The sequence below is a fragment of the Sinocyclocheilus anshuiensis genome, unplaced genomic scaffold (assembly GCF_001515605.1).
Source record: "Sinocyclocheilus anshuiensis isolate Anshui unplaced genomic scaffold, SAMN03320099.WGS_v1.1 scaffold117, whole genome shotgun sequence".
In the NCBI taxonomy this organism is placed as follows: Eukaryota; Metazoa; Chordata; class Actinopteri; order Cypriniformes; family Cyprinidae; genus Sinocyclocheilus; species Sinocyclocheilus anshuiensis.
The window spans coordinates 722,740-745,235 of record NW_015536624.1 but is presented as its reverse complement, the minus strand read 5'-3'; the positions used below and the strand labels follow the sequence as shown (position 1 = coordinate 745,235).

The window sequence follows — 22,496 nt, the reverse complement described above, 5'->3', positions numbered from 1 at the left end:
ACAAGATGTAAAATAAGTCTCTGATGTCCCCAGAGTGTGTATGTGAAGTTTGAACTCAAAATACCTTACAGATCATTTTTTATAGCTTGTTAAAATTGCCACTTTTAGGGTATGAGCCAAAACGTGCCTTTTTCGTGTCTTTCCCTTTAAATGCAAATGAGCTGGTGCTCTGGGGAAGAGGGCGGAGCTTCAAGAGCTCAAGCTCTGGCAATACCGGTGCTAGCCTTTGCAAATAAACACTCCACTATTAGTACATCTTTACAGACTTTACAGAAAACGCACTCAGTTTAAAAGTCAGCCATCTGATCGTACTGTGCATAAAAAAATGAATTACATGAATTACACAGACGGGAGCGCGGCACTCAGACAATGGTAGCTTTAGCAACATTAGCCTTACAAAGTGCCAAGAAGCTCTTTCAGAAAGGCAATTTGGAAAACTAACGCGTGATACTTACTTCTTCTGGAGGTGTAGCTGGATCACGAACAGTTGACACTGCTCCATCCTTCAGGAGCAACTTTTGCGCAAAACCTGCTTTATACTGACCCTCATTCACAAAGCAGTCCGGTGTAAAATGATTTGCGCAGACATAAATGAATTTCGGTAGAGTTGAGGGAGCATTTTCTTCGAAAACAAAATTAATCCACCTTGTCTTCAGCGGCTCAGATTTTGGGAGTAAGGAGAGAGCTATGTGGATTCCTACATCCAGCTACAGAACACCTAAAATGCTTGGGAGACATTCTCGTCAGTGCAGCAATGGCGGACTGTGTACAACTCGCTGTGAAGTAGCTCAGGGTGGTTCTATGTTAAAATGGCAGTGTTTGTCAACATTCGTGGGCAGGGCCTTTGGCTAATGTGACGTCACATTAGCACCGAGTCGGAAAACAGGTAGTTGGGAGACACTGCTTATGATTTATGGGGATTAAAAAAAAAGGAGTGGGTGGATTTTTATCATTATGGTGGTTGTGTACACACACTGCCAACACACATTTATGTCCAAACACCATGCAAAAGTGAATTTTGCATAATAGGTCCCCTTTAAACTATTTTGCGCTTGAAATGGCTGCATTTGTTGTTGCTAGGAGGAGGCACCGCAAAGAACAACGAGCATGTGGTAGAAGGGAGAAGATTTTTTTCTACACCTATTAATTTATTTGGAATGCCAGAAGAACACATTATCCGAATCCGAACATATCCTTGCTCTAATTTGTGCTGCGCTTGTTAGATTGCGTTGGTCATTATGGAAATGAGATGTTGTGTCCGTGTTCTTTAATTTGCGTGTTGTCAGTAAATCACCCGCAGAAATTTCCACGCCCGTCGGTGCTGTTTCGGAATTGCGCTCTCGCGCTAATTTGCCCAGTTTAGTAAATCTGGCCCTTAATATAGATCTATTTCAGGCCCTAAACATGTGATGGCGAGCCCACAAAGTTGATGCTTATATTTAATCTAGCAGTAAAAACGCCCATTCCTGTGCCCTGCGCAAGGACTTTTAAACCGATTGTAATCACAATACAAAGCTCCATATTAACGCACCTATTCTGTTTACAATATAGCACAGCCTCAAGTGCTTTGCTTAATTCTGTTTCACTGTTTTTGAACACGTCCCACTAACTGATTGACTGTTAGTGAAAGATGCATTCTCAGTTTTCGCTGTTGGCCAGAGAGTCGTTCTTGTTTCTCTCATGTCATTGAAAGAGTCTTGAAATGGAAGCCTGAGTTTTCCTTCTTCTGTTTATTTGAAAGTGGCATGTTTATTTTATATTTCATAGAGTGTGGCGGCTGTGGTGTGTGTGTGTGTATCCGTGTGAAGGGTCGCTGGAATGTTCAGGGTCACGTGATTGAGTTTCAAGATGACCTTGTAAATGACATCTCGGCATAAACATAAACACAAGGCCACGGTTTGCACATAAGCTGTCTGCGCAGTCATCCCTCACGCTCGCGGTGTGTTAACAGCAGCGTTCACTGTGTGTTTGCTGTCTTAATATGGTGTCAGTGGGTGATTATGTGAAGTGCTGTTAGCAGCCTGTGTGTGTGAGCGTCAAGATAAAGACTCCGTCTCATCACGCTGCAGCAACCTTATGTCATCTCAAGATGTTTAGATGCTTTAAATCAGGGTTATCACACCAGCTAATTAACATGGAACAGTCTGTTTTTACAGAAAGTCAAAATCACTTGGAACTCCAGACGCTGTTTCATTCCAGATATGAGTGGAATTTTCTTTATTTACATAACAGATGGTTGCAGAACTTTCGGTGAGGAGCCATGGAAACACGCAGCTCTGAAACGCATTTTAAGCGTCACCGACAAGAGACACAGTCTGCCTGTTATGACTGCAGATGAATATTATTGCATGTATTATACTGTATATAGTTCAATTACAGGAATATTGCAGGTTGTTTTTAGTCTGCATTTGGTGGCATGCTGTCAACTATCACAGACAACAGTTTGGATTCCTATCTCGGTGTATATAGAACAGGAAATGTGTTTATACTAGTAAAACTGTCTAAAAGTGCAATGTGCAAAATAATATACATATAAAGTCTTTGCTTTTTAGGTTCAACACTGCTGTTTTTGCTTGGTATCTGCACAAGGATATCCAGAAGGGATGTGGAAGTGATGTAAAAGAGATCAAAAGTAGTCACAGCCCAAAAGGACATTTTAGACAACTTTACAGCTCAAATAACTATTACATTTTTTTGAAATATTAGAATGTTATAAATTGAACGTAAATTGAACATTTGTATTTTATTTTATTTTTTACTTGACTTTCTCAGCTCAAAAGGACTTTACAATACAACTTTACAGCTCAAATAACTGTTTTATTTTACGTTTTATTTTATTTTAATTATATATTATATTATAATTATATTGTATATTTATTTAATTAATTTATTTTTTAATAAAAGAGTCCATGCTGGTGCTGTAACCAAAATAGGATTTTCTCATTTTTTCTCTTTCATAACCAACAGTTCATCTGCTTAGAAAAGTAGTCTTAGCTCAAAAGGAGTTTTTAGACAATTTACTCAAATTCAGCCCAAATAACTGATATATAATTTTATTTTATTTTATTTAGTTTTACTTTATTTTTATTATTCAAAAGTTAAGCTTAAAGAGTAGTGCCACTTTATAATTGTAAACTTAATTTTAATTTTATACTTAATTTTACTTGTAACTTTTTACTAAAGAATTCATTGAAGTGCTAGAGAAAAAACACATCTTTACATTCTCCCATTGTAAATGCATCACTGTAGGCACGTTTCTCATTTGTTTTTACAACCTGACATTATTGTCTATATAGACATTAGGTTCCTTTAAATCTTCATAATAGATTCACACATGTAGATAAAACTGTAAATGAGGAGCAGGAAGCAGCTTCATGGAGCAGTCAGGCTTCTCTGACAGATTCGTAGTGATTATTTGGCTGTGTAAAGGAATGAAAAGTGTCTCTGTGTGTGAAAATCTCTGTCCTCAGGGGTTTTATTCAACCATCAGACTGACAGAGTGCGAAAAAGAGATTTTGATTGAGTTCAGGCCCATTCAGACGGCTGGTCTTGCTTGACAAAGCCCAGCAGATAAAGACACAGTTGTAGTTCTCTTTTGTCTGTTCTCCATCTATTATCCGGTGTTATCTTTTCTTCTTCTCATAGCAGTTTCACTTTCTTGCATCTGTTGTATTGATCTTTTTTCCTTTCATTCGTGCACGCTCATTATCTCCAGACCCCTGCAGGTTTGATTGATGGCTCTGGGTTTTGATTGACAGGTGTGTAAGATTTGATTGTGACACTGATGTGGTTGGATTTTGGGGTTAAAGGTCGTAGCTCTTTCTGGTTGAGAGAGAGAGAGTGTGTGTGTGTGTGTGTGTGTGTGTGTGTGTGTGTAATTGGGGACATCCCTGACTTCTATTGTTATTTAATTATAAAGCTAATTATAATTGCTATAGGCTGCTGTAAAATGCATTTAATCCTGAAATAAATATAGTTATGCATTTTTAGATGTGAATCAAGACATTTGAGTCTCTTCATGTAATTTAAAAAAAATCTTTTCTTTTTTTTAATTTTAATTTCATTCTCATTTCTGGTGTTATTTAATTTAGCTAATAATAATTACTAAAGTCTTCATATTTAGTCTCTTCATAAAGCATTTTACATAGGATGTCCCAAATGTCTTTTGTGTATTTTTTTTTATGAATCCATGACGTATTTAGCATATATTTAGATATGTTAGGATAGTAAAATTTTCATAAGCTAATGTTTATAAAATAATATTCACTTGTAAGCTAACAAAACATGAACATAATTGTGATTGTAACAGAAATGTGTATGAGACTATTCATTCAACTTTTTAATTTTCCATTTACTTTCATTTTGATTAATATATAAAGTGTAAAAAATTTTTTATTATAAATATTATAAGAAATTTTCAAACATAATTTGTTTTCTCGTTCTTTTAGAGATCTTTAAGAACTCTTATATTCTGTGTTTTTCTGTTGGTATACAGAACATCTGTGTTTGTGAAGCGAAAGACAGGCTGATTATACACAGCAACTTTTTGAGCAATATTGCTGGGCAACTTCGGTTAATGTAGGCATCAACGGGCAACCAGGTGAGACACAGGGCCTATGACTGATTTAAAGTATCCAGATAGAAATTTGTTACCCATTCTCAATGAAAAAGTCCCAAGCAACGTTGCTCAAAAAAAGTTGCCCCGTGTATCATCAGCCAAAGAGTCAACAGACATTTAGCTGAAACATATATGTGATATATTTCATATCATTCTTTGACCATAACATGACATACTGCTTGTCTACTGTGAGTTTTTAATAGAATAAATGTTCTAATGTTTAGGTGTAATTGCTGTATGTTCAGTACAGATTTGTTTTCAGTAGAGCTTGCACAACTGCTCATTTTTACTAATTGACTAGTCATCCAGAAAAGTAGTCAAATAGTTGGCGAGTCAGTGTTTACATTATGTAAATGACTCACTACACAGTGAGCAGCATTAGCGCTCTGACAGCCAGATGGAGAATGACGAGGGTGGGAAATTAACTAAGGTTTCATTAGTTAATTTTAGTTAACTACATTAGTCAAAATAAACTTATCAGTATTTAATAAAGTAAATGTTAACTTTAACATCTTTAAACACATTTAAAAATTGTTTTTTAAAATCAAAAGTTGTATTTGTTTACAAATGAATTATTGATATGCTGTACCTATAGCTTCACATTTCTAAAACTTTACATGCATTAAAATTAGCTAACTAACTTGTAGCTAACTTGTATTTAATAATCTTTGATAATGTTAATTTGAACTTTTAATGCTACATTTTTTAAATCAAAAGTTGTTTACATTCCTTTAACAAATTTAATTAAATGTAATTAAATGTAATTTTATTAAATGTAATTAAATGTAATTTTATTTTATTTTATTTTATTTTATTTTATTTTATTTTATTTTATTTTATTTTTCTTAAACCAAAATATGAGATTCACATTTTCACATTTGAAAAGTCAACCCATAGGAATTGCATTAGTTAAAATTAGTTCCCTTTCAGTCGGTCACTACGAGTCACGTCGTGACCAACGAATTGAGATCCCAATTCATCGGTCACGACGTGACGTCTCTGTTCCCTCCTTCAGGGAACGAGGGTTTCATACGTAACCGTGACGTTAATTTCTATAGTAATAATAATAATAGCTAATAATCTTTATTAATGATAATTTCAACATTTTATAGTACATTTTTTAAATCAGAAGTTGTTAACATTCCTTGATCACTATGATTTTTATGAGTTTTTTCTTTTTTTCTTTTGTCTTCTTTTCTTTTCTTTTATTCTAGCTAATGCATTAACTAATGTTAACAAGTGAGACCATATTGTAAAGTGTTACTAAATTAATATAGAGGTTTTTAGTACAAGTAGTTGTGTAAAAAATGTGTGAAATCAATAAATATTCCAGCAAAGACCAAACAAACTAAAAGCTGATTCTGCAGCACGATGTTGACTGTATAAGTTGTGCGTCACTGTAAGCTGACCACTCTTGGGTTAATGGTTATAAATGAGCTGTTCTGTTTATACGTTACGTCTCACAGCGCTGACTGTTTACGACTGTTTTCACAAGGCTTTCTTAACCATGCAAGCGAGGGCCAAAATCTGTCTGAGTTTATGTGTGTGTGTTTCATAAAGTGTGCATATGTGAAATGAATGGATGAGGCAGGGATGGGATGAGATATTGAGCAGTGCATCACACTCACGGTGTGTGTGGGAAAGCGTGAGTGTTTATGTCGCAGGGCCCCTGAGGTCCCGCACATGAATAAGTTTTACTGTATACACTCACAGGTCTGTGTAAGTGTGTCTGTACTTTGTAGGATAGTAGTCTCTTAATTATGTGTTAGACGTGCGAGAACGCTTTCAGACGCACACAGACCAGCCTCCATTCTTTATCCAGACTAAAGCAGTGCTGTGTTCGGCTCTGTAATATAAGCAGTGCATTAGTGAGTTTAGACTAGTGATAGTGTTTGTAACAGAGAGTGAAAGACAAGAATAGTTTGCTGAGAGAAAGAGCCTGCTCAAGTTGACTTTAAAGTACTAAATATAACATAATGTACTGTCAGGTGGTCATCACAAAAATAAACCCAGACAGGGTGAACAGGACCCCATCGTGACTTATGCTATATGACTGGACATTATAGACATGAAATATAGTTTTGAATTTTTTAACTTAAACTTGAGTTTTTCAATTTTGTATAAAATGTGTTTTATTTTTAATATTTTATTATTCCAGCATTATTATATTATATTATATTATATTATATTAATTTATTTAGATTTTTACATAGATCATTTTACATAAGTAATATAACAGGAATATAATTTTAAAACATAGAATTTATAAACATATCAGTGAATATACAGTATATATATATATATATATATATACAGTGGGTACGGAAAGTACTAAGAAAATGTAAACTATAACTGAATGTATTTAAAGAAAGAGCAACTTGTTCAGTAAACCATTTAAAAAAAAATAAAAAAAAGTTTAGTTTTTCCCCCTGCTGTACCGAAATCATACCGAACCGTGACGTTAAAACCGAGGTACGTACCGAACTGTCATATTTGTGTACCGTTACACCCCTAATATATATATATATATATATATATGCATATAAAACATTTTATATAATTAATATATTTAATATATATTATTTGTTTTTATTAATGTACTATGAAACACATATCATCATACTGTTGAAAAAATATAAAAGATGTTTATAAAAGATTTCTTAGAAGACATTAATTTGAATTTTTTCTTTTTTTTTTTTTATAATTTTTGCATGCTCACTAGTATGCTTAAGATTTAGCATCGCCTGTCTCAATGTGTTTAAATGAGTTTCCACTAAACATATGTGAACCAAACTTTGCATATTGTTTCTCAGCTATGTTATGAAAGATATAAATTGATTGGTTTATTTTGTATTTGCTGATATTTATTATTAATAGTTATTAGTTAATGTACGCATTGGCAAAAATGAGTGTTACATTGAGTCTAATTTTTACTGTATATAAGCATGATCATTAATCTTATATATAAGAATATTTGACCACTGAAAGCCACAATCGACTAATCAGAAAAAGTGTTCCAGAGAGCCGTGAAATAAGCATTTTTATTTTATGCTTTGATGTCAAAATTATATACAGCATTCCTCAGCACCCCCTCTCTGTCTTTAACAGCTCACAGATGTGGAATTATTTTGACTGAAGGGTGTTTGGTCAGCTTCTATAAACACCTTTGTGACCGTCGAAAACTGTGTGTGTGTGTGTGTGTTTGGTCATATGCACAAGCTCTTGTGGGAGAGGAAAACACACACATCAACTTTACAGCCCTGTATCGTAACTCTGTTACTTATTTTTCACCCAGAGTGGCTTAGCATGCACTAATTACAGCAGCAGTAACCCGAGGTTAAGTGTCTCGCTCATGGACACAAAAGCACAATTGTGCTCTAAACAAGGTTATTATGGTTTATAACTATTTTTTTCATTTTAACTTTTTTAAATTTATTTTTTATATTCAAGTTTTCATGCAAGGATAGATTTGTTGTGTTAATTTTTCAGTTTGTTTTCATTTATGTTTATTTTTTAGGTTTTCCAACATATTTTAACTTTATATGAAATATTTAAAGTGCCCCTATTATGCCATTTTTACGGTTCCTAATATTGAACATAAATAATTAATAGATTATTTGTTAAAGTGCCCCTATTATGCCATTTTTACGGTTCCTAATATTGTTTTGGGAGTCTCCTACAATAGGATTACATGCATGCAAGGTAAAAAAAAAAAAACGTTATTGCAAAATATGTAATATCATGTAATATCACCTAATTTTCCAGCGATTCGCAAACGATTCGTTCGAAGCAATTCTAAGATTCAGTCTCTCTAAACCCCTCCTTTCCCTGAGCCTTCTCTGCTCTGATTGGTCAGATGGCCCAGTCTGTTGTGATTGGTCTACGGCGTACAGCGCGTTTCAGAAACGATACGCCTATTTTAGTAGTTCTGTATTTTGAACGCTCTATAGAAAATATAAACATCTATTATTTATCATACTTACAGGTTGTGATTCAGTGGAGCACCTGGTCCAGATAAACAGGATACTGATCCATCTTTCAACAGCAAGCGTTGACTCCCGCGTTGAACTCCCTGAGATTAGAGAAACAGTCGTCAGTAGAATGACGTGTTTGTGGGCGGGGTCAAGTTGTTCGTGGCTGGCCAACGTAGAACATAGGCACGCATTATGCAAATGTTCTACGTTTCTTATTTATTTGGTTATATATTATACATGTTTACTTATTTCCAGTTTTGTGTAACTATTTAAACTTTATGTAAGTTATTTGTTGTTTTATATTAGACATAGCCTGCCCTATAGCATGGTGTATTTTTATTTGTTTTGTTAATAAAAGTTCTATGTTTTATATATACGCTAAAGTGAGTTTGACATTGTATTTTGTTGTTGCATTCAAGCAATTGACGCTGAACTGCCGCTAATTCAGCGTACTGCGCACGGCGCTTTTACAAGCTATTTAAAAGCGAAGGAAAGCGAGAAAAAGAGGGAAAATTCAAACAAACTAAAAACAAACAATTGCTTTACTCCGAATTGGCGCTATTTGAAAGTGATAGTAAAATGTGCATGCCGCTTTTACAAGCTATTTAAAAGCGAGGAAAAGAGGGAACGCGTCCAAAGTTGCGAATTTAACTTATGCGCAAAACTGGAATATCGCATAAAACATTTGCGAGCAAGCATCGTTTCCATCCAACAAGTCAAAGATAAACTGGCACTATAAATCACTAAGAAAAGTAGGAGAATATAATATTTTTCATATATAATAAATTACTTGCGCCTCAGAGCGAGCAGACGAAACACAATGAATGCGATCATTGCTTTCGGAGGTGGATACTGCTGTTTGGGAACGCAGTCGTGTTCATTTCTGACATTTCTGGGAGGCAATTATACAGAAATACTTTGATGACAGACTTTGCTCGTGCATTTCCAAATGACCATAACAACATTTCAGATGCTGTGGAATGAGATCGGTCCACTGGTTAGTCAGGTTTTGCCGTCCCAAAGTCACATGAATTTTCTGATGCGCTTGGAGGAATTTATTCGCAAAATGCATTTCCGTCTCCCATTATTCGCATCAACCCTTTTTCGCACGAGTCAAAAACCACCTCAAGCGAGCGTAAAAACTTTTTTGCGAATTAAGGGATTTTTATTTTAAATTCGGCGTTTCCATCACTCGTTTCTCATGCGATCAAAATGCGCATTAAAATGGGGTGATGGAAACATAGCTAATAACTTTATTTATTGTGCACTTTCAGCTTTACAACTTTGCAGATCGTTTACATTCACATACAGCTACATTACACACTGCATGAATGGCAATATTGGAAATGGCATAATAGGGGCACTTTAATATTCATTCAGGCTGCCAAAATAAACAACACTAATAATTCATGGATATTATTATTAACCTTGCCTAATTACTTCTACAGTTCCTTTTTAGTATTCGGAAACCTTGAGAACCATAAGAAGTTTTCTCAAATTAGGGCTGTGTGATTGTTTTTTAATTGTTTTGATGAATATTTTTATTGAATACTGACTGTGGTGTAATAATCATTTGTATTTTTGTAGTTTGCAATAGAATCTTGATTGTTCGATTAAACATTTTTCATTTAAAGAATGTTTTACACAAACAAATCAATATTACTTTTAGTGAGTCTATCCCTGATGTCCGTCTGTCCTTGACTCGCCTCCTCACAATTTCAGCATCCGTTCAGATCCCTTCTTCAAACAAACTTCTCCAGTAACCTCTTCATATTGCTCCAAAACTAGTGACAGACCGTCCAAACTTAATTTCCATCTTTTTGTTTAATTTATAAAATGTCTCGGGGCATTTTTTCTCTGCAAATATTTGAAGATGAAAGAGTGAGAATGATGTGATATTTGCAGTCATATTTCCCCAGGTGCCATAAATTTCATACTTCAAAGCTGTGTGTTATGATCCTGAGAGTCTGGATATCTGAAGTAATTATTCAGTTCGGTCTCTCGCTGTTATTTTTGCTCTGTAAACAAGAAGGAATGAAATAAAGCACATTTTTGAGTCGGATAAATGTTAAGTGAGTTTCTGACAGATACTACAGGATGATAACTGACCCATTTCCTGTTTCTCCTCCTCTCCAGCTAACGTTCTGGACACTATGCTGCTGAGGAATTCTGGGAAGGTGGAAGAACGCCGGGAGACAGGAAGTGATGCGCTGGCTCTACCTCAGCGCTTCCTGTGGTGCTACTGTTACCATCACTGTCCGGAGGACTCCACTAATAACACTTGCAGGTATCAGGACACATCCCGCCTCACTTGCGTACTCTTGCACACATTCTGTAGCCAGTATTACATGTGTGTTGTGTGTTCAGGACGGACGGTTACTGCTTCACCATGGTGGAGGAAGAGGGTGGAGCGGCTGTGGTGACGTCAGGCTGTCTGGGTCTGGTCGGATCAGAGTTTCAGTGCCGAGTGAGTCATAAACTGCTCTAATTTCCAAAATAAACCACTTAAGTGTTAGTGCATCAGTCCTCAAGCACAGACGAAACAAAAGCCTTACGTAACTCACTGTGAATTAAACACCTCGTTAAATACTCATGCACTGCTCCTTTATATTTCACAATTCTTACTTGTATGCCAATATGTAATTTTGTGTCTTAACTCAAAATTGCTGGAAATAAAGTCAGAATTGTGACATTACGTCACAATTACACTACTGTTCAGAAGTTTGGGGTGAGTACGATTTTTTAAAATAAATTAATACTTTTATTTAGCAAGGATGCATTAAATTGATCAAAAGTAACAGTGAAGCCATTTACAGTATGTTACAGAAGAACTCTTTATAAAAACTTTATATTCATCAAAGAGTCCAGAATTTTTTGCCCCACAAAAATATAAAGCAGCACAACTGTTTTCAACATTGATAATATTAATAAATGTTTCTTGAGCTTGGAAACAAGACAAAAAATCTAAGCTAGAAAAGCATTTTTTGCAGTGAAGACTGGAGTAATGATGCTGAAAATTCAGCTTTGATCACAGGAATAAATTACATTTTAAATTATATCCAAATAGAAAACAGTTACTTTAAATTGTAATAATATTTCAGATTATTTCTGGTTTTCCTACATTTTTGATCAAATAAATTCAGCCTTGATGAGCGTAAGAGACTTTTTTAATTCTGCAGTGAAAACGAGCTTCCATAGTAATGTCATTCCATGATTTTCTTTCTGTGCAAAACAAATGAAGATAGTAGATCAGTTTAGCAGCTGCTTTTTTCCATGTTATGAAAATGAACGGCGATTTATATTGCCAAGCCTCAAAAATGACCATAAAAGTAGTCTATAGTTAATATTTTAAGTGAACCAATACTTTACACATAAAACATAAAACCAAAAGCAATCCTTTTTTTACGTTCTTAATACCTGTTCCTGGTCTTATTGCGAAAAAATAAAAATCTGATTTGTTTATTAAAATGTTATATATTTATTTTACCAAAGCCAAGTGGACAGGGAAAAACTATATTAGCAAATAATATCATAGCTAATTTTTACCCACTCATTTTAAGTCCTGCTCCTACTGTATTTTATCTGTATATTATTAGTGAACATTGTACAATCAATTAACGTTTCACTTGAATTATCTCACATTACAAAAGTTAAGTTGCACGTAGTGTTTCATTGTGTTACTGGCCACCTGAGAGACCTGATGTGTTAATGTAATGTGTGTTTGTGTGTGTTTAGGACACGGGGAACTCTAAACAGCGGCGAGCGCTCGAGTGCTGCACAGATCAGGACTACTGTAACAGAGACCTACATCCAACACTGCCTCCTCTACGAACACCCAGTGAGTCACACACACACACACACACACACACACACACACACACACACACACACACACACTTACTGTATCTGCCAGTCTAATCACAGATTCACTGAAATTGACTAAAATGTAAAGCTGTTTAGTAGTGTTTGTTTAGGTATGCATCATTATTACTGTTGTTAATAATTAGGGTTGTAAGAACCATTTAGCAGAAACACAGCGACATGCTAAAAACCTCTCAGCAGCACCACATAGCAACATATTTAAACCACTCAAAACAGCTTAGCAACTAAATTACAACACCCAGTACACCATTGCAACTGCATAGCAATGTGCTAAAATCAATCCACTTAAGAAACCTTAGAAACTGCATAACAAAGCCTTGGCAACAGGGTTATTATTGTTAACTAAAATTATGAAAAATATTTTTGTTAGTTGAAATAAAGCTGATGAAAAATTTAAACTAAATGAAAAATTAAGAATGAACTTGAGTTTAAGTTGAAGTACAAAAATTACTAAATGGAAATGAATAAAAACTATGACTTAAATTAAAGTAAATTACGCCTAAATGATAAACAAACAAACAAATAAATAATGAGTAATAAAAAAACAAAAAATTCAAATAAAATATAGAAATTAAATCTAATTCAAAATAGTATATTAATATATAATAATATAATAATGATTACTATAGACTAACTCAAACACTTACTGAAGCAAATAAAAAAATATGATTTAACCTCTTTAGTATTTTCCTTTGGGCAACATTCCTAGAAAAAATGTCTGATTTGTTCCCAAAAATATATGTAGGTCAGAAACTCTCACACACCTGTAGGGTTTATTTTGGCTGTCAAGAACAACTCCCATCAATCAACACAGCAGAATAGAAGCCTCTCTGTCCGACACACACACACACATACACACACACACACCTGTGTGTTCACACCCTCACACCTGTGCTGTAGCTCTGATTTCAGCATCACACACACACGCAGAGCTCTTGAAGGAAGTGTTCATAAAGCTGAGTGTGATGATGTAAGAGTTGTGTGTTCACCGTTGACTCTTTGACATGTAATAATATGTCTGTTTGTGTGTGTGCAGGTTACGCAGTGGGAGACATTCATCACATCGCTCTGCTCATCTCAGTGACGGTCTGTAGCTTCATCCTCACCTTCATCATCATCTTCTGTTACTTCAGGTGTGTAAGTTACCAACACAAACACAGACTTAGTTTTTTCTTAAATGAAGCTAATTTAGTGGATAGTTCCCCCAAAAATCGTTTACTCACCTCAAGTTGTTACAAACCTTTATGTGTTTCTTTCTTCTGTTAAGCACAAAAGAAGATATTTTGAAGAATATTGGCAACCAAACAGTTTGCTGGTAGCCATTGACTTCCATAGTATGGAAAAAGTATTATGGAAGTCTGTTTGGAAGTTTGTTCAACTGTTTGGTTGCCATCATTTTTTGGATACAGGTTTGGAGGGTGATTAAAATATTTTTGGGTGAACTACCCCTTTAAGGCAGGACACTACAGGCAAAAATATAGTTTTTTTTCATGCACTGGTCAGTTTTGAGATTTTGAGCTATTTGGTCTTTCATAACGTTTTTTAGACTAATGGAAAGAAAATGGCAAGAAAATGTGCAAAATACACTTTAAAAAAGTATGGTTAAAAGTATGGTGACATAATTTACATTCTTTTTTAAACTTTTCACTTGGGATGTCTTGCCTTAAAAAGACTATAAACTTTTGGTAAGCAAAAACTACAGTGTCAGGTTATATGAGACCAGACTAACACTAATTCTAAACTTTTAATCTGTCATGTTATTTTAATATTATATGTCTCTTAGTGCGGCTGTTTTTATCATATAAACCCCCAGGTTGTGTTTGTGTGGACTTCTGGTCATGTTAGTCTGGAGTTGAAGTGGTCTGTGTGGTGTTTCAGGTATAAACGTCACGAGTTAGCCCCGCGCTACAGCCTTGGCCTGCATCCGGACGAGACGTTCATTCCTCCGGGAGAATCCCTGCGGGATCTCATAGAGCAGTCCCAGAGCTCCGGCTCAGGGTCAGGACTCCCCCTGCTGGTGAGAATCACACACACATGAAATCAACATCCACACAGAGCCCTGTGAATTCTGTGATGCAGAAAACACAGAATCCAGTCATAAAAACATAAGATGGAATGTTATGATGAATAGATCTGAAGTAGGTCTGTACAATTAATCAAATCCCAACATGAACTAGTGTCTGTGATTATTAAACTGCAAAAAGACTATTTAATGTTAAGTCAGTGTGTCTCCGAGTGAATGAGTGGCTCAATTGAAAATGTCAGATACACACAGCAAAGTCTTCATTACAACCTGCCAAAATAAAAGATTGGTCTAATTTGACTAAATTATGAAAGAAATGTATTACAGTTACACAGTAGAATGTGCTTCAAGTTGTAATAATAATAATAATAATAATAATGATGATAATAATAATAAAATGTAATACATTTTTTTAAGGAATATCACAAACTATCACAATTTTACCTGTTTTTGATTTTTACTAAATGATAAAAGACTTTTTATAAAAAACAAAACAAAAAAATAAAAAAATAATTGGGGGAGAAAAAATAAAATGTAATTTGGAAAAAAATTAAAAACAGATTTCGTAGGACCCTATTTATCTTATTTTCTTAATAAATGTCACTGCTCTTATTGTGTATGATCAGTCACTTTATGTAATTGTAAAGATAATAACTATCTATCTATCTATCTGTCTGTCTGTCTGTCTGTCTGACTGTCTGTCTGTCTGTCTGTCTGACTGTCTGTCTATCTGACTGTATATGTGTCTGTCTGTCTGTATATGTGTCTGTCTGTCTGTATATGTGTCTGTCTGTGTCTGTAGGTGCAGCGCACTATAGCGAAGCAGATCCAGATGGTGACACAAATCGGGAAGGGCCGTTATGGAGAGGTGTGGATGGGGAGATGGAGGGGAGAGAAAGTGGCTGTGAAAGTCTTTTTCACTACAGAGGAGGCCAGCTGGTTCAGAGAGACAGAGATATATCAGACTGTCCTCATGAGACATGAGAATATACTCGGTGAGACTTTCTCTCTCAGACACACAAACACCATTACATTCATATGCTACTGTTATACTATTAATGTAGGGAATATATAGACTATTAAAATAAAAGATACTGCTTGCCAAGCTTAAGTAACTCGTGATTTAAAGTTATTCAGCGACCCTCTTGAAAAAGTAGTTAGGTTCACTAATAAAAATATTTAATTTCACTGAAGATATTAAGGGGGCAGTATGTGTATAATTAGGGTGAATAAAGGAACTTATTATTTTTTATTGCTGTTCTTTTAAAATACGAGTCCGAATGAGTCAGTGCTTAACACAATAGCTGTTTAAATAGCTGAAGATCTCCACTGCACTATATGGTATCGGCAAGTACCAAAAATAAAAGTATCGGTATCGGGCGAGTACTGGATAAAGTGGTATCGGTGCATCCGTAATTCTAACGTAATTTAACAAAGGTCTTTCAATAAAATAAAGTGTCAGGGTTACTGCTTAGGTCCAGGATGGGCCAAAAACAAAACAACAACAGCAAAGAAAACATTAAGACTATATTTATGCACTAATTGTGTAATCTTTTTGTTCTTCTAGAACAGGGATTCCCAAACATTTTGTCAATCAAACAAACCTCTTTGACAATTTAAAATATTCACTGAGATTTTAAGATAATATTTCAATAATTGCACACATTTGCATGTTCATGGTTCGGCTAATGGTCACATGACATGCAGGTAAACAAATAAAATATTTAATATTTTTAGTGTTTTATTTTATAGGTTTTATTTTAAAAATATTTATCTATTATTTAATTAAATGATTAGCTTTTCATTAAGTTATAGAACCCCTGCTGTTTAATTAAACTGAATTTTTTTTTTTTTTTGTGGAAATGAAATAAGTTCACAGTTTTTCATTTTTCTTCTTATTAATTATTATACAGTTTTATATGGTCATATTACCTCAGACTATATGTTACTCTGCAAGGCTATTTATAAGAACTACAAAAAAAAAAACATTAAAAATGGTGTAAAATGTTCCCTTCGTAAATGTTAAACTAAAACCTCCTCATGTCCATGTTATTTGTCAACTACTCAATTAACTAAATATTTTAGACATGGGGATTTCTGGGAACACGTTTGAGTGATCACTCAAATTAAAGTGACTTTAGTTCATTAAAACGAACCATTCAAAATAAATCAGTTCGCTATTATTAATCGCTGCTTGAGGACATTCAGTGAGAGTGTGTTTGATCACTCGGCTGTAAAGCTCCACCCACAATACAAAGTGATGCAACAAGCAGCAGTACTGCTTCTTTTCATGCTATTCCACTGTTTGTTAGAAAAAATAGCAATGCTATTTTCAAAACGGCAGAGCTGCTGTCACGCAACTGAAAAATGTAGTTACATTAGCAGCCTATCTACTGTTATTTAATTACTCCCACTGGTGAACATGTAGTCGGTAATTACAGGAAAATGGACCATGTTAAAATGCACGATTGAAGCGACTTGATTAGCAGTCCTTTCAAATTAATTAGCTGATATCAGATTAATTATTACATTAAATTAAGCACGGCCTGGCTCGATATATTTAGCCTCGTGCACTAATTTTAACTCTCTCTCCAGGGTTCATAGCGGCCGACATTAAAGGCACAGGCTCGTGGACTCAACTCTACCTCATCACCGACTACCACGAGAACGGCTCTCTGTACGACTATCTGAAATGCACCACCCTGGACAGCCGGGCCATGCTGAGACTGGCGTACTCGTCCGTCTCCGGCCTCTGCCACCTTCACACAGAAATCTTTGGCACGCAGGGCAAACCGGCCATCTCTCACAGAGACCTGAAGAGCAAAAACATCCTGGTGAAGAGGAACGGCGCCTGCTGCATCGCTGACCTCGGCCTGGCCGTCAAGTTCATCAGGTCAGAGGCCAGCTCCTTTGCTTTACTTTCTTTGAGGTTAACCTGCTGATTATTGTAGGCAGCAGGTTTAGCAACCAGTAAAAAAAAGTAATTTCAAATATTCATTTGAGTGATCACTCAAAAATTCCCTGTCTGGCATTTTACAACTTTTTTGTAGCCAGGTAAAAATTTTACTAATTAATGCTAATATGTATTGTGGATTGTAATATGGATTGTCACTTTATTTTCAATTTGGCTTCGTAAATGAAATTATATTGAAAATAGTATATTAGTTTTATTGGTTACTCTTCAGTGTAAATTTGTGCATACTGCACAGTTTAATTCTGTCACTCTAATTAAGATCCTCATTGTTTTTTGTTATTAATTATCAGATACATACTGCTCTGATAATCAAATACTGTTTTGTAATTAAAATATTACATATATATGCGATTGTTGTTATTGTTAACTAAAACTAAACCTATTAAAATTAGGCTAGATTTAATTATTTGAAATCAATTTTTTAATCTATAGTAATATTTTCATTTTATTTTATTGCAGCTTGAACTTAAAAAAAATGAATGCTGCCTTGGCGATTAACTGAAATAAAAACAGGTTTAAGCTGAAGTAGTGAAATTGCTAAAACTGAAACTGAAATAAAAATAAATTAAAGCTAAATAGAAATATTAAAAAGACTATTGAAAATGACAAAAATGACAAAAACAAAACTGCTGAAACTTTAAATGAAAACTGAAAATATAAAAATAAAAGCGAAGTCAAAATAATAACTATTCCAATACTAAAATAATGCTGATATATATTTGTACATTTATTCCTTTATCAGACCTAAAAAATCATCAGTTTTTTGTCATTAATTATATTCAGATACATACAGCTCTGACAATTAAATACTGTTCTATAATTAAAAATTAAAAATTGTTTTCATTATTTGAAATTAAGTTCTTCTTCTGTAGTAATATTTATAATTTATTTTAAAAAAAGCCGGTCTTAGCAACTATCTGAAATAAAGAGGTTTAAGTTGTAGTACAAATTCAAAAACTAATACTAAATAAAAATAAATTAAAGCTAAATAGAAATATTAAAAAAACTAATAAAAATAACAAAAAATTTTTTTTATGGCAACTGAGAATATGAAAATAAAAGCTATTTCAAAATAATAAATACTACAGTGGTATATAAATAACACTGGTATATATTTACATTTATCCATTTATCAGACACTTATTCAAAGCCACTTGCAAATGAGGAAAATCACGAGTAAAATGTCATGAGAGCCAGCAGCATTAATATATTGATCATTTTTGTTAGACATACTATAAACATTGCCCCTTATATAGCTTCAGTGTAGTTTAGTAGTAAATTGTAGCACAACTAACTACTTTTTCGAAAGGGTATTTTGGCTGTAGCTTGGCAAAGTACACTTTCAAAGTTGCATCAACAAGTTTTTCCCCTAATAGAACTGATGTGATGTGATGTGAAGAGTGTATGCTTATGAAATGAGCTCTACAGCTTAAATACGAGCACTGAAACACTGTTGTGTCTCATGAACAGCGACACTAATGAAGTGGACATCCCCCTGAACACACGCGTGGGCACCAAACGCTTCATGGCTCCTGAGGTTCTGGACGAGACTCTGAACAGGAACCATTTCCAGTCCTACATCATGGCTGACATGTACAGCTTCGGCCTCATACTGTGGGAGATCGCCCGCCGATGTGTGTCTGGAGGTACAGCTCAGAATATTACTGTTTCGTTTCAATATCAGCTTTGTCTCAGTTGTTTCTCATAATATTCCTTACTGATGTGGATAGTAAAGCTCAAGTCATTTAATCTTTAAAAAATGTTAAACACACGCATGTAACGAGCGCTCTTTGTTTGCACGTGTCTGTTTACGAATAGATTAAATGAAAAGGGACATAATCTTGACAAACTATATATCATTCTAAAGGTCTAAGCCTCAAGCATCGACAATAGATCGCTGTTTTTCAATGGAAAGCTTATAAAGAATGTATTTGCTAAATTTGTGTAAGCAGTACACATCAAAACATGTATAATCAAAACGCAGTACATACCAGATTCATCGTAATAACGAGTCATAAACGCATACACAGCTGTAAATCCCGGTTTAGTTGTCTATAGTTTTTATTCATTAATACTTTCATTTTAGTTATTTTAGTACATGAATATAAACCAAATAAAAATGAGAAATTAAATACATTTTTTAATACGTTTTTTGTTATATTTACATTTATTTAATTTAATGTTTGTTTCAAGTAACAATTATGATTAATTATTTTTAATAACCCTGGTTTGTATAAAAATTTATAAATTAATTGATTTAAGAGGTTAAAAGAGATTTTAATGAGATTTCATTCAAGTTTGTTGTTTTGTGTCTGTGTGTTGATTGCTATCCGGATGTTTCTGCAGGTATCGTAGAGGAATATCAGCTGCCGTATCACGATCACGTTCCTAATGACCCCTCGTATGAAGACATGCGAGAGGTTGTGTGTATTAAGAGAATACGTCCGTCTTTCCCTAACCGCTGGAGCAGTGATGAGGTAAACATACACTGATTCAGTGCTCTAAATCACAAAAACACACAGACTCGAACTTGGTGTTCATTTGTACCTTTTTTTTTGTCATTATTTTTGTCAATATTTCATGTCATATTTATTCATTTTAGTCAATTTTTAGCTGATAGAGCCAGAATTATTATAGTTCACTAAAACCATAGAAACAGTTACTTTAAATAAACTTAACTGAATAAAATTATATGTATAATATGTTATATGTATAATATATATAATAATAGATATATAATAACCCTGTTTCAGCTAGCTTCCAAGGCAATGTATGTATGGTTTGCTGAAATAACGAATTTATTCAGATTCATACAATATTTTTGTCGCATAGCTGTATTATAAGCCTGTCCTATCATACAAGATATCTATTAGCTTGCAATAGCACATATTAATGATCTAGTGCATTGCATGTTATTTACATTAATCAAAGCAAAGAAATCAATTTTAGAAGAGAAACAAATCACAAATAATATAATTTTGTAAACTGGACAGTCTTGTTTTTTCCAACCATCATGACTTTCTTCATCTTGATTTTGTTGAAAGAGGGTTATGTTTATTTGTGTGTTTTCAGTGTTTGAGGCAGATGGGGAAGCTCATGACGGAGTGTTGGGCTCATAATCCGGCCTCTCGTCTTACCGCCCTGCGTGTTAAAAAGACGCTGGCCAAGATGTCGGAGTCCCAGGACATTAAAGTCTGAGAACAGACCAGCAGCACTGACACTAACCCTGAACTCACCGCCTGCCGTGGGGTCAAGCACTAAGTTCTGCCACGTGAGAGTCTCCTGCAAACGACCCGGCGCGGCGGAGGACGCCCGAGATCTCGTGTGATCTCAGGACAGAGATACAACCAGTCCTGCTGCGTCACACGAGCATCTGTGAACACTGGCCAGCGGGACAAAGCAGGACCTCAGCGAGCGAAATCACATGACTCTCCTCAGAGAACTGTCAGCTTTCTCTTTCCACAGTCTGTTCAGCTCCAACAGGACCATGGTTTTGGATCATATCAGATTTGTGTTGTCAGTCAGTCAACAACTTTCAACAAGTTTCCCGCCTTTTTTGGTGGGCTGTGCCTTATTTATTTTGTAAATAGATGAAAATGAGAGTGAAGCGTCAATGTACTTGAATAAATGTTCTAATGAGAATGAATGTTCTGCGCCGAGTTACTTTTTGTGTTGCTTTTTAGTTGACCATTACTGTCAAGTAAAATCTTTCTTGTTAAGGTGTTTTCTGAATGAATAAAAAGGTTACATAGAACATAAAAAAACCTTCATATATATATATATATATATATATATATCCTTAACTTAACCTTATTTCCACCGGCGCCGTTCGGCACATAGGGTGACAATGGCTTCGATCCGTGGCCGTGACTTCAGCCTCGTCCCATGGAATGTCGAGTGCTCGCAGATCTTCCATAAAAGTTCTTCGCCGAGTAATTTTTGGGCATCCTTGTTTTTGTTTGCCTTGTACAGACCGCCAGGATATTGCCATCTTGAGTATCCGATGATCAGGAAGGAGTAAGATGTGTCCGGCGAAACGAAAATGGCATTCGGTGACTGTCGTGGAGAGGGGCTGTGTATAGGCGCAACGGTATACGTTTACGGTTTATGGACTTGCAGTTTGTAACATGGTCGTGGTAAGTAATCTTAAGGATGCATCGCAAACAACGAAGGTGGAAAACATCCAACTTTCGAGCGATGGTTTCAGTCATCTTCCAGGTCTCACATGCGTAGGTCGCAGTCGGCGACGATCGCAGCCAGGAGTCGCAGTTTAATCTGCAGAGAGAGGGAAGGCGAGTTCCAGATTGGACGGAGTCGCTGGAACACGCCAGATGCTTTGCCGATGCGGCAGATGACATCTCGTTCTGCATCCCCATTTGAGGAGACGACTGCCAAGATACGTGAAGTTTGCAACTTCCTCCACTTTTTTTCCGTCGATTGTAATCGGTTCTCTCGAGTTTACATAGCCGATGCGAACGACTTTGGTCTTCTGTCCGTTAATTCGGAGTCCTGCGCTGGCCGCTTGATTTTCTAGGGCCATAGTGAGGTCTCGTAGGGCAGTTTGGGTCGGACCGAGAATGACTATATCATCGGCAAAGTCGAGATCGGCAAGGAAGAGATTACCAACTGTCCAAGGTATGCCGATGTGTAGGTGGTAGATGGAGTGGCGGGCGACGAAGTCGATGACAAGGAGGAATAACATCGGTGAAAGCACACAACCTTGTCGTACGCCAGTTTCAATTGTGAAGAAATCAGTTATTCCTTCTTCCATCCGTACACAGCATAGAGAGCCTTGGTAAAGGTTGCGAAAGATGTCTACAAATCGAGATGGAATTCTTCCATAGCATTTTTCATCAAAGGCCTTGACAAAGTCGATAAAGTTCAGTGAGATCCGTTGTTGGTATTCCAGCGATTGTTCAATCACTTGTCGCAGAACAAAAATCTGCTCAATGCAGGATCCGCCACTTTGGAAACCCACTTGTTGATCTCTAAGGCAGGCATCGACAGCTCGTTGGAGACAATAAA

General features: G+C 35.4%; 1 protein-coding gene across 2 annotated transcripts in view; it reads left to right on the top strand.

The window, feature by feature from the left end:
* Positions 1–21,121, top strand: part of LOC107704129 (bone morphogenetic protein receptor type-1B-like) — a 67,713-nt gene extending 46,592 nt beyond the window's left edge. For both annotated transcript variants that reach the window (XM_016506995.1, XM_016506988.1), the window contains 10 exons: positions 10,729–10,879; positions 10,960–11,059; positions 12,328–12,430; positions 13,511–13,607; positions 14,353–14,491; positions 15,300–15,492; positions 17,093–17,390; positions 18,942–19,117; positions 19,818–19,948; positions 20,544–21,121. In XM_016506995.1, coding sequence (XP_016362481.1) covers positions 10,729–10,879; positions 10,960–11,059; positions 12,328–12,430; positions 13,511–13,607; positions 14,353–14,491; positions 15,300–15,492; positions 17,093–17,390; positions 18,942–19,117; positions 19,818–19,948; positions 20,544–20,669 — 1,514 coding nt within the window. In that variant the 3' untranslated portion in view covers positions 20,670–21,121. The remainder of the gene's footprint in view (positions 1–10,728; positions 10,880–10,959; positions 11,060–12,327; positions 12,431–13,510; positions 13,608–14,352; positions 14,492–15,299; positions 15,493–17,092; positions 17,391–18,941; positions 19,118–19,817; positions 19,949–20,543) is intronic.
* The last annotated feature ends 1,375 nt before the right edge of the window (positions 21,122–22,496 follow it).